Source organism: Nuphar pumila, chromosome 5, assembly GCF_984573655.1.
Source record: "Nuphar pumila chromosome 5, dmNupPumi1.hap1.1, whole genome shotgun sequence".
In the NCBI taxonomy this organism is placed as follows: domain Eukaryota; kingdom Viridiplantae; phylum Streptophyta; class Magnoliopsida; order Nymphaeales; family Nymphaeaceae; genus Nuphar; species Nuphar pumila.
The window spans coordinates 42,594,384-42,606,590 of record NC_143253.1 but is presented as its reverse complement, the minus strand read 5'-3'; the positions used below and the strand labels follow the sequence as shown (position 1 = coordinate 42,606,590).

The 12,207-nt window shown below is 40.0% G+C and overlaps 1 protein-coding gene across 1 annotated transcript in view; it reads left to right on the top strand.

Moving 5' to 3' along the window:
* Positions 1 to 1,267, top strand: part of LOC149837455 (RING-H2 finger protein ATL48-like) — a 44,970-nt gene extending 43,703 nt beyond the window's left edge. The window contains exon 2 of the mRNA XM_090007384.1: positions 994 to 1,267. Coding sequence (XP_089863510.1) covers positions 994 to 1,160 — 167 coding nt within the window. The 3' untranslated portion in view covers positions 1,161 to 1,267. The remainder of the gene's footprint in view (positions 1 to 993) is intronic.
* Positions 1,268 to 12,207: the final 10,940 nt, after the last annotated feature.

The window sequence follows — 12,207 nt, the reverse complement described above, 5'->3', positions numbered from 1 at the left end:
TAAGTATACTTACGTGCTCATGAAAGTAATATATATATATATATATATATATATATATATATATATATATATATATATATATATATATTGGGTCACTTAGTTGCTCCTGCATCTGATCCTCGTTACGGGACGTGTTCGTAGACCGTGGCCCTTAGTAGTCACCATTATCCTCCCCAATAGCCATCCATCACCTGTCGATTTTCACTTCTTCCACTGCCACTACCAACACTGTCACCATCATCCACCTCTTATCTGCTGCCCACCCACCACCTATCACCCTTCTCTGCTCTTTTCTTCCACCAGTGCGGCCTGCATACTGCATATCATCTATTATTTTGTCTTTGTTTTCACCTACCACACAACTTTTTTGATTGCCACCACTGCTGCTCATCTTTTCTTTCCTTCTATTAATAAAAATGAACCTGAAAAGAGAGAGCTCTACTAGGTGAAGGATAAAGGGTAGAATCACAATAAGAGAAAAATTGGACAGAAAAGGTGCCTGTGCTGAGCTCTGTTAAATTAAGGCGGTGGTGGTGGTGGTGGTGGTGGAGAGAGAGAGAGAGAGAGAGAGAGAGAGAGAGAGAGAGAGAGAGAGAGAGTCTTCTAATATTTGAGGGTAAATATGTAAAATACAAAAGCTTAATCCAAGTTGAGTTAATACATGCCTGATTCCATCTGATGGAAATTGGTTGTTGATTAACCAGGAGAAAATTAGGTGCATTTTTATCATTATAAAAAACTAGTTTTTTTTTTAATAGTCAAAATTTAAGTGCTTTTTTAAAACTTTCCTAGAAATTGTTAACGGCAGTAAATCTGTCTGTTCCTCGTTTTGGACTTGACCCACGTGCAATATTATCAATGCGACTTGGTTTCATTGTAGTTGAAGAAAGTGATCATGTAGGAGGTAATCTTAGATGCTGTTTGATAATAAGCATTAAAAATAATAGTTATCAAGAACTTCGACTTTTGTCTTTAATCATTTTAGTCTTGCAGGTGCACTCTTAACTGCTGGAGTTCTAACAGCAGGTTTGATTAGTTTCCGGCAAGGAAATTCTAGGCTTGGTCAAAAGCTAATGCGAGCTCGTGTGGTCGCCCAGGGTGCTACTGTTGCGCTAATGCTTGGTACTGCGTACTACTATGGAGACAAGGACAAGTTCTAATCATTCTGATATCAGATTGACATGACATTTAAGATGTCTGCATCATGCCTTGTTCTTTTCTTTCTTGTTGAATTATTAAAAGTTAAATAGATCAACATCTTCCTTGAGTGATCATCTTAATTGAAACTACTTATGAACATAGTTTCCCATAGCGGCAATTTGTTTTCACAAGTGTTTACATGAATACATTTGGGTAATAATCCAGGAAAAGAAATATGTATTTTTGTTTCTTCCACTTCAAGCCACTCAAACCAAATCCTCTCTCTCTCAGGCGAGAGGAGTCTCTCTCTCTCTTTGTGAGGCGAGCCGAGGAGGCTCTCTCTGTCTTCGGTTCTCTCTATGTCTTTGCGATGCGAGCTGAGGACCGAGACCCTTCTCTCTCTCTCTGCAAGTTGAGCCTCTCTCTCTCTCTCTCTCTCTCTCTCTCTTTGAAGCAAGGCCCTCACTCTCTCTTTGCCTTTGTCTCTGTTGTGGCCTTAGGGGCAATAGATTTCTTTTTCTTTTTGTTCAGACTAATGGGGATTTCCCACTTTTTCTGTATTGCAGTATGCACGATGCACACTATTGGAGGTTTATTTGTTGTCGACACAATCCCACACTATATACACAAACATGGTACACAAAATAGTGAAAAACCCCAACAGTGTGCAGTGAGGTTTCCTTCATTTTTTTCGTGTTTCATTTCATCGTTGTTCTTATGTATGTGCAGCTATGAAGTTTATTTTTTTATGCAAATATTTTGCAGTTTCTATTCTTTGATTTTGATTTAGTGAAATTGATGTTTGGAGTTTTATTATTTGCATTCACATTGTAGAAAACCTAGTGTTATATTCAATATTTAAAAACTTAAAGTATAATAAAAAAAACACTAAAAAAATTTAGGTCATAACCCAACCGAGTTACTGAGTCGACCGTCTGACTTGCGAGTCAGGAGTCAGGCGATCTGAGTCCAAGTCATGGGTTTTGCCATAGTTGAGGAAACTAGGAATTTCGTGTGGTACCAGTTAGGCTTAGGTGAAAGGTTTGTAACGAAAAATGGAGGGAAGAGGGATCAAGAATAGGGAAGCGAATAAGATTAGGTATGTTTTAGGGAATCAGCAAGAATGGATTAGGGTTGGGTTCTCGTCTAGCTCTTAGATGAGAATCTAACGGTTAGTTCATCTTTAACAGAAGGTTAGAGCCAATCCTACACTAGGAAGTCTGGAGTAGGCCCAGAGATCTCCAAAGTGCTTCATTAGCCAAAGGATATAAAATGAGTATAAGCTATCCTATTTATCGACCCATCCCATTTATGGCTTCCTTTAGACGCTACTAAGAAGTATTAGGGATGGCAATGAACCGGGGTGGGGGACGGGAGACAAGGTCTCCACCCCCGCCCTGTCTCAAAATTCGAACCTCCACCCTGCCTCCATCCCCGCACGGGGATGGATTTTAACCTCCACCCCCGCCTCCATCCCCGTTTCATGTCCTCCATCCCCGGTCCAAACGGGGATGAGGCGGGGCGGGGCAAGGCGGGGATCGTGATGGGGACGGGGCGTGGTGGGGGAAAGCGTAAGTTCATCCCCACCTCCATCCCCGCACGGGGATGGATTTTAACCATCATCCCTGTTTCATGGCCTTCATCCCCGGTCGAAACGGGGTGAGGCCCCGCTTTCCCCCGGTCGACTGCCATCCCTAAGAAGTATAATTGATTAAAATGCTGAAAACATTCACAAAATATTCCTTAACTACCCTCATATGGGTCATGGAGTTAAATACAAGTACAATACCAATACAAGACCCAAACACCTATTACAATTGACCGAGGCAAATGGATCCAAATGCAATCCAATACAATCCTTGTGGGTTAACAATAACCTAATGTGGCATGATGTGCGCTTAGGTTGGAACTCATTTCAGAGATCTGATTATCTCTAAGACGGTAGGGATTAGGGGAAAATTGGATTTACATCTGAAGAAGATTGCTAACTGTATCATGGTGGTATACCTGACTAGGGAGAAATTCTGAGTACTTTGAAGGAAATTGTGAAAGGCAAAATGCTCAACTTTTGAGTATTCAACATTACATCAGATTAGGACCAAGTTAAATGGCTGATGTAGGGGTGTCAACGGGTCGGGTTTGGTTCGGACCCGGTGGAACCAGACTTGGACCAGATTTTTGGATATGGTATCGGGTCTGGACCTGGATCTAATTGGGTCTACTATAACAGAAGCCATACCTGGACCCAATAAGAACTACATGAACCAGAGCTAATAAAATTATATATATATATATAATTTTTACATTGAAAAATTAAAGGTCTTAATTGGAACACGGGTTGGGCCCGGGTCTGGTATAAAATTTCACAAACTATACCCGCGTCCATGTATTAATTGGACGTTCGTGTCTGGGGTCTTCTTATTTGTCACCATACACGGAACCTATATTGTTTGGTCCGGGTACCCTTAGGCTGATGGCATTATTAAACCTTTTATACCCAAACTTGGAACTAAAGATTTTAGAGGGAAACTTTGGATTTTGAAACGTGTTTAGTTCTACATTAATCAATGTGAGAATATATACTTTGTAAAATTTGCCCGAGGAGTGGAACCTCGAAAGTGGGGTGTTTGTTAACTTAACTTTGGCTTGGCTTGGCTTTGGACTTTGGACATGAACTTGGGCCTTGGATCAAACTTAGATTTGGACTGGCAGCATGTGTGCATGCACATCCGCACATGGACCGTTTTGGTCATGCATGGGTTTGAGATAGTAATAAACCTCTTAAAGGCTACATTTGTTCTTTTGATTGTTCTACGCATTGAGTAAATAAAGGTTCATTCTTGGCCCATTCTACCATGCCCATATCAATCAAATGGTCTAGTTGCCTAGCCTTTATGGTCCTAGCCATCCAACGATTCCAATAGACTGTTGACCATTAAATATTTTGGATGTTTTCGACTGTTCAGAGCCATTTTGGACATGTTCACAATTCGGTTTAGCCCCATGTTGTAAGAATCATTGTGAATTGTTTTGAATAGGCCGATTCGATGCGAATCGGCCGATTCAACTTGAATCAGCCTTTTTTTCTTTTTCAATAATTTAATATTTGTTTGATTCTTGGTGGGTTTTTTATTTAAAAAATTTAAAAAGTCCTTTTCAGCTCAACTCGGTTCAAGTCTGAATCGGCAGATTCTCTGAATCAATTTGAAAATCACTTCAGGTCGGAAACCGATTTGATAACATTGCTTTAACCTTTCACTATACCTAATCTGTGTTGGCTATTTAACCTAGCTTTCATGTAACTATTGGGTGCTTATTTTTAGCTGTTGGGGCTTGACATTACATAAAACCAAGCCCCTTTCCCATTTTAGAGATCGAAAACCATACTCATTATCTCTCTCATTTTTGTGTAAAATTACTTTTCGAGTTAGAGGCTCTTCAAGGATGATTTTGTCGAGACTTTGGTCTCAATTAGTGGAAGTCATAGATGTGAAGTTCTGTTGTATCTTGGAAGCAAAGTTGCCTGAAGCCTATTGCACCAAAGCATAAACCTTTTGATCGACAAGAAGAGATTAGTTGAAAACTCTTCCATCTTGGTTTAGAGTAACCATAGGGTGTTCTGTGTACGCCTTATCATCTTGGTTGCATATTGCAATTTCACAATCAAACCTCATCTATGTATTTAATATAGTTTATTTGATAGCAATCATGCCTGGAATCATGTTTTTTTGACGTAAAAAACATATTTTTTCAAGCCATGAAATTTTGAAACATTGTGAACCATTATTTTTTTAAGTTTTAGAAAAACTAAATGTATGTCACATTCACATGATCATTTTCTACTAAAAATGTATGTAGATGATATCTGTATGGTTTGATCAACCAAAAACTCAAAAATTATAAGAATAAAGGTTTCTCTTAGGTGAATGTAGATGCACGCTGAACACCTTATCATCACTACTTAGTTTAACAGCATAGACCTCGTCATTAAAATGGTGTTTTTACATTATTATAATTTTTCCTGGACATTGTGACTCATGATCAACCTTTGTCCATTATCTAGTTTCTTCTGTTTTCAGCTTGTAAGATTCTTTATTCTTATAAAGATGAAAAATATTACTTAAGATGGAAAATGAGAGAAGCCATCAAAATCTGAGCAAAAATTTCACCGATCTATTTTTTATTTATTGAGTATTTATATAAAATTTAAGCACATTTTATAAAGTAGAATTTTACCTTAATTTATTTTTAATGAAGTGAATGTTTGGATCACCAACTGTTTAAATTATAATGAAGAAGAAAAAAAGATCAGTGGGTAATGGTGATGGTAGATGTGGTGGTAATGGTGGTGGCGATGACAATGTCAATGCTGGTGGTGGTGATCATGATGATGGTGATGGAGGTGGTGCTAATGGTGATGATGTTGGATACAGTATAAAAATTGATTTTAGTATAGGATCCAAATCCAATGTCGCATGAAACTTGAGACCCATAACTTAGGGCACTGAACATAGTTGGGAATCCAAGAACCACAAACATAGTAGTGGCTCACATCTCATTGGATTCCCGGCATGGTTGGGAATATAAGAAAAAGTAATGGTTGAAAAACAACTACCCAAGAGAGGCTAATTATACCCAGTTCATGTGTTAAGCAGGAATAGACAATACAATTTTTTTTTTTAGTTTCATCCCTGTTGTGTTGCTGAGAAGGTCATTCACCAATCCAAACTCCTTCCCTCTTCCCTCTAGTTTCTTCTCTCTTTTCTTACACTGCACATCAACGTCTCAAAATTCACCGATTGTCACAAATACAACCATTGCTGGAAAACCCAATAACCGACATGTTTGGTGGGGCGATGTTGTCTGCGAGAATCGACAACAGAGGAGAGAGACACGGCAGGCGAAGAGCGGCTGCCGCAAAGGGGAGCTCAGCATTGTAAAAGCTTGTACATCGGACAACTGTGCAGCCCTTGCTACCGGTGTGAGGCGACAGAAAAAAATAAATAAAGGTGCATACTTTGTCGAACGACCAAGCTTCATTGATCGGCTGGGTCTGGCAGAGCCCTCTCTGTCGTGGTTGTTGCCCACATAATGGGTGGAAGAGAACCCTTGTGGTCGCGTCGTTGCCAGAGTCAGAGCTAGACAAGACCCCCGGAGACAGCGTTGCTGACCGAGTCAGAGCCGGCTGATAGCGCCTGGTGTCGAGTCAGAGGAGGGCCACATGCAGGATCTTTCCGGAGATCCACCGCTCCAATCAATAGTTGCTGGATGTAGCTGAATCTTGGGCGATCAACACCTACACCCCCACTCGGGCAAGGCGTTGAAGTGCCCCCCTTGTGACTCACTCAAGACCAAGTTATGCTACTACAACAATGATAATCTCTCCCCAACTGCACCACTTTTGCAAGAGCTGCACGTAATACTGGACCAAGAGGGGCATCCTTTTCAACTTCCCCATCAGTGGAGGGTGCCAGAAGGCGAAGCACTCCAAGACCAGGACCTCATCGGAGGATCAACCCTAGAAGAACTGTTCCTCCATCGAGAAGACCTCCTCCCGCTCTAATAGCGAGAGCTCAAGCCTCATCGCCATTGAGGCATCCTCTTCCGCCTTTGCATATGCGATGGCCACCGTCCGGCCTCTCCCTCAGACCTCTTCCCTTGCCCCTCCTCTCCTCCTTTAATGCCTCCTCCCCCAGTGTCACTCATGGAATAAATCCTTAGATTCCCAGAATTGAGGCAAGGAGGAAGGCATAAGGATAGAGGAGAGCCCCCTCTGTCAGGTGGTCATCCCGGTGATGACAATGGTTCTGAAGGAGGAAATGGCAATGGACGTGGCGCTCATCGCGAGAGGATGCAGTGGAGCTACCAGACGAGGATCGATCTCACCGACTGCAGACAATTGGTGGTGTACTAGAGGCGGTGGAGACCCACTACACTAGATGGGCGAGCCCAATGACCCGCCAGGCAGTGGTTGCTGGAATCGACAGTGGCAGCTGTGGAGGAGGCTTGGGTTTTCTCAAAAACCGAAAGGCCATCGGGCCTTATTCTGTGGTTCTGAGACCCGGGTCAGATCGGGTATCCTGACCTGATGGCAGGCCCGATCCAAACCGGTCTTAGGTGGATCGGGTTTGTGTCACATCACGAGTCAAGCTTGATCCATGAACCAGATCTATTAAGGAACTGAGTGGATCGGGCCAAGACCCGATTTGTTGGATGGGACCGGACCCAGACCCATTTGAGATATCGGGTCTGAGTCAAACCCGATCCATAACTGATCCATGATCCGAAATTGATCCAGATCTTTTATAGATCGAGTTTGGATCAGGTTCTTGAATCTGACCCATATCATATTAGGATCGGGACTGGAACTGAATCGAGTTTAGGATCTATATCCGATCCTATTTAGAATAGATCTGGATCCAGGGCAGGTCTAGATCGTGGGATCCAACCCAGGACCTGATATTAAATGGGTCTAGATCTGGATTGAAGGGATTTGACCCAGGATCCATTAGAACTGGATCTAGATCCGAATTGAATCAGATTAAGTTCAAAATAAGGTCCATGTACTATTTAAACCCATTTAAAACTAAACCGGTTCTGTGACCGATACAGGGCATTTTGGGACCCGTTCAAAGTCGTTTTTGACCGGTTCCTATTGGTTTTTCACCGGTTCCTAAATCTAGAAACCTTGTCTTCATGAATCTATAAAGGAATAGGGATTTTCTCTTTCAGTTTTAGGGGTTGACGAGCTTTTGTATATGTTTCAGACCGGTTCGAGTGTTCAAAAACCAATTTAGGCCCTTGGTTGACTGGTTTGGGGCCGTTTCAGACCAGTTCAAAGCATTTTTAGACCGGTTCTAACTTGATGACCTCAAGTTTTACCCATAAGAGTACATTTTTGTTATTTTTCATGCTTTATACGTGTTTATTATTAAGGAAGCATGACTTATGCATGTCTAATACATGCATTATATGCTATTTAAGTTATACATGATATTTAAGCATAAATTATGATTAAATTCAAGATATTTGTTATGTATTTTTATCAAAATTTATTTATGCATATAAGTTGAAGCATGAATTTGTATTTTGATGATATAAAACATATTTTGTCATGAATATACATGCATTATCATGTGTGTATCAGCATGTTTTATAATACGAATATGTTTGCTGTAAAAAATCTTGATTGACTGACTCATGCAATCACCAAATTATTTTGAGTTGTGTTGATTGGGGATTCTTTGGACCGTGTTAAGATTCAGTAATATGATTATGTGTATCTTTATGAAACAATGATTCTACCCAAAGGTAGGTCATTGTATTTCAAATTACACAGTGTGTAATAGTAGATGTGTATACCAGCTCATAAAGCATGTTCATACCCAAAGGTATAGTGCTAAATTGCATCATGGTTACATGATCTGCTAGTTTCACTAATCAAAGTCAATTCTTTGTGCATTGAGGAGATGAAACAATTATGAATATTATCACCACAGTGGAATGATAATGACCCAATTATGCTTGTCTCAGAAAAAAGGTAAATAATAAAGGGTCTCAGTATTTACCTTTTCAACATGAGTCTCGTTCGAGCAATTATAAGGTCTTCTCTTTTTGTTTCTTATTATATCATGTTCTTTCATCATTGATGGTTCAAATAACATCCCCATGTTAGACGGATCCAATGTATCAGATTGAAAAGAAATAATATTATTCACTATCCGTTATATGAACCTAGATTTGACTCTTAGGATTGATGAACCTCCTACTCTTATAGAGCAGAGTACAACCGAACAAAAGGCTACCTCTGAGAAGTGGGAGATCTCGAATAGACTTAGCCTATTGCTTTTGAAATCTCAAGTGGCTAAGAACATTCGAGGCACCATCCTTCACTGTAGGATAATGAAGGAATTTTTAGGAGCTATTGAGGCTCAGTTTGTCAGTTCTAATAAGGCTAGGGCTAGTACTGTAAAACCCATAAAATTCTGACAATTATCAAATTTAATAAAGGTTATAATTATTGGGAATGGATACGATAAAAGGATGAAGAGTCGATCCAAATGGATCAAGCGGATCCAACAATCAGATTCGAATAGTATATAGGGATTTGGATCTTGGATGGAATCGAAAACCACTTAAAAATCCAGTTTCAAATTTTTAAATTTCAACTACATTCGCAAAACACATCTCGAAAGTATCATCTTTTGCAAATATCGCCATCGTCAGGACCATAACCGATTTATACATGTTTTTCAGTAATTCACATAAAATAATGATGTTTTTTCCTCGTTTGGGTCCCAAATTCAGGGATTTACTAGTCATATGTATTTTGACTTTGATTTATAATTCTCGGGACTTGGTTCTTCATGAACAGTGCGTTCGTCACTTTGTATGTCATACTTACGCGATTCCGAACATCGCCCATCACTGAAGTAGTTTTTAGTCGCAAAGAGGTGCAACCAAGTAAGAGTTAGCGCACTGGGATGGCGGGTTGCCTCAATAGGAAGAGAGTATGGTTCGAACCCCGTGTACACCCAAATTTTTTAGAAAACGCTATTTTTGTAAAGTGCATCAAAAGAGGACAAAAAGGTTATTGTTGCAAGGTATTGCAACGAAAAACAACTTGGTACACTGGTGGGGCTCGTTACCCCTTAGGATGAAGACCTCAGTTCAAATCCCCGGGGCACAAATAATAAAGAGCATTTTTGAAAGGATTAACGATAATTTTTTTTTCTAAAGGGGTGTTTCACCTTCCCATTTAAGATGACTTAAATGGGGAAAGGGTGACGCCCAAAGGAAAGAACGGTTGGGCGTTTTTCCCAACTGGGAAGCCCAACCAAGTAACAAATAAAAAATAAATAAATAAATCAAAGTGCCAATAAATGAAAATTTAATTAAGATGAAGGGGCGATTTTTTTTAGAAGGGTTGAATGTTGGGTCACCTTGGAAGCCCAACAGTCCAGCATTTGGGAAGGGGTTTCAAGAAAAGGAAAATAATGGCAGACATTTGGGAAGGCTGCAATGAAAGCCAAAATTAATATTACATTTTTTTTTGAAATCCTACAACAATTAACGAGGTACCTTGAGACCCAAGCCCTCTTGCTCTCTCTCTCACGCCTCCCCCTTCAGCCCAATCGTGTGAACCTCCTTCTCTCTCTCTCTCTCCAGTTTTTCCCTTGTCCCTCTCAAGTCTCCAACCAGCTGGACGACTTCCCACATTCAGTACCTTCCACCATTGATTACAGCAAGGAGCTCGCACGTGGGTACCCGACGTCCGTAAGGAGGAAGAGCGTCATACCTTCGGATTCGCAGCTTCACGATGTAGGTGTTACCGTCCCTTCTTATATATGGGTTTTGCCATTTGATATTATATGTGAACGAATTTTTTATAAATCATTAAGATAGGTCCATCTTATTCTTGAACATATACGTGGTAAGGGTACAATTGATTTTTTTTTCTGTGTGCAACACCATATGATTTAGTACTCATGAATAGCATCAGTTTTGTATCACTGAGATTAGATTTTTTTCTTCTACATATCAGCATCTCAACCATTTTCGTGTTATTACTAGTCTATTAGGATATGCATACAAGTTGTGCAATCAGATTTGGGTTAGAATTTTAATGTTCTTATATAAAAAAAAAATTTGTCATAAGGGTATGTGTTACTCTTATAGATTTTGAATACGAGACTCACAATACTACAAAAATGTATTTAAGAATAACATAAATCTTCTAAGCATTGGGTTACGCTCCTGCCTGCATACCCACGATCTGGACCTATGATAGTCCATGCTTAAGTTAGGACGATCTCATAAGAGAACCATGAGACCATAACCGTCACTTAGTGGCTGAACTGAAAAATGAATACATACATTTAACTTTCTGTATATGACAGTCGATTTGTGTAGTGAAGGTGTGAATCGTTTTTTTTTTTGTGTGCTAAAAGATGGGTAGTATTGAATGCCAAATAGCATGGGTCTCAACCTATAGATGAAAAAAAAAGAAATGTTCAGATCTGTACACTGGGGTATTAGTAACTCACATTGCTTAGGATTAAGCATTTAACTAGAGCAATGCATCAATAACTTGTGCATCTGTAATTTTCATAAAAAGGGGAAATCTGGAATTAATCCTGGTCCAGCGTAATGGGTCACCCGAATCAGCGTGTATGGGAGTGCTTAGCTTACCACCCACCCCCGGTACAACAGGTAAGCATTTGACCCACTACAAGTGCACTTAGATGAATATACATACAGAATTTTTTGGACATAGATCATATGGGTTGACGTAAATATGATTCACTCGGTTAAACCATAGTCTTAGGAAATCATCCACCCTTACGTACATTAGGACTGAATTGGGAAAGTGTGAACTTGTTTCCAGTTATTGAAATTAGCAAGAATGCCTTAATTCATGTATTATAACATCACTGTACGAAAAAAAAACCCCACGACAAAGTGGTTGGTTGGGGTTGAGCCTGGCAAATCTAAACCAAACGATAGTGGGTCTATTATAGGTTCTGAAATCTATTGTAGCAGCATGTAGGTCTGGACTGATAGTGGTGGCTGGTGTGGTTGAGCTCAGTAGAACCGAGTTCTACTGTGGCCAACATCTTGTGTTGGCAAACTCACAGTGGTGAGTCAGCAGACCGAAACCACTGCTTTCGGTGGTACCACATCAATCGGTTTGCATAGTCATACCGGTTACCGTAGCTTCCATGAAGTGGATGGGTAGAGTGCTACATAACCCATAACTGCTGAAATATATATATATATATATATATATATATATATATATATATATATATATATATATATATATATATATATATATATATGGACCCTCTTTTCCACAATATATCGTGTAAGTATATACCCATTTTTGGTATCATGCGGAAGAGCTGTTGTGGCCGCTCCCTTAATGTGAACCATTCATGTGGGCAAACCATGGTGGTTGGCACATGGTGGTGAGAACCAAAGGAGTTTGAATGCTCGTTCACCCGGAAGAGGTCGTAGAGCATGACCTGAGTATGGTATAACTTGAGATAGAATTATATGTCAAGA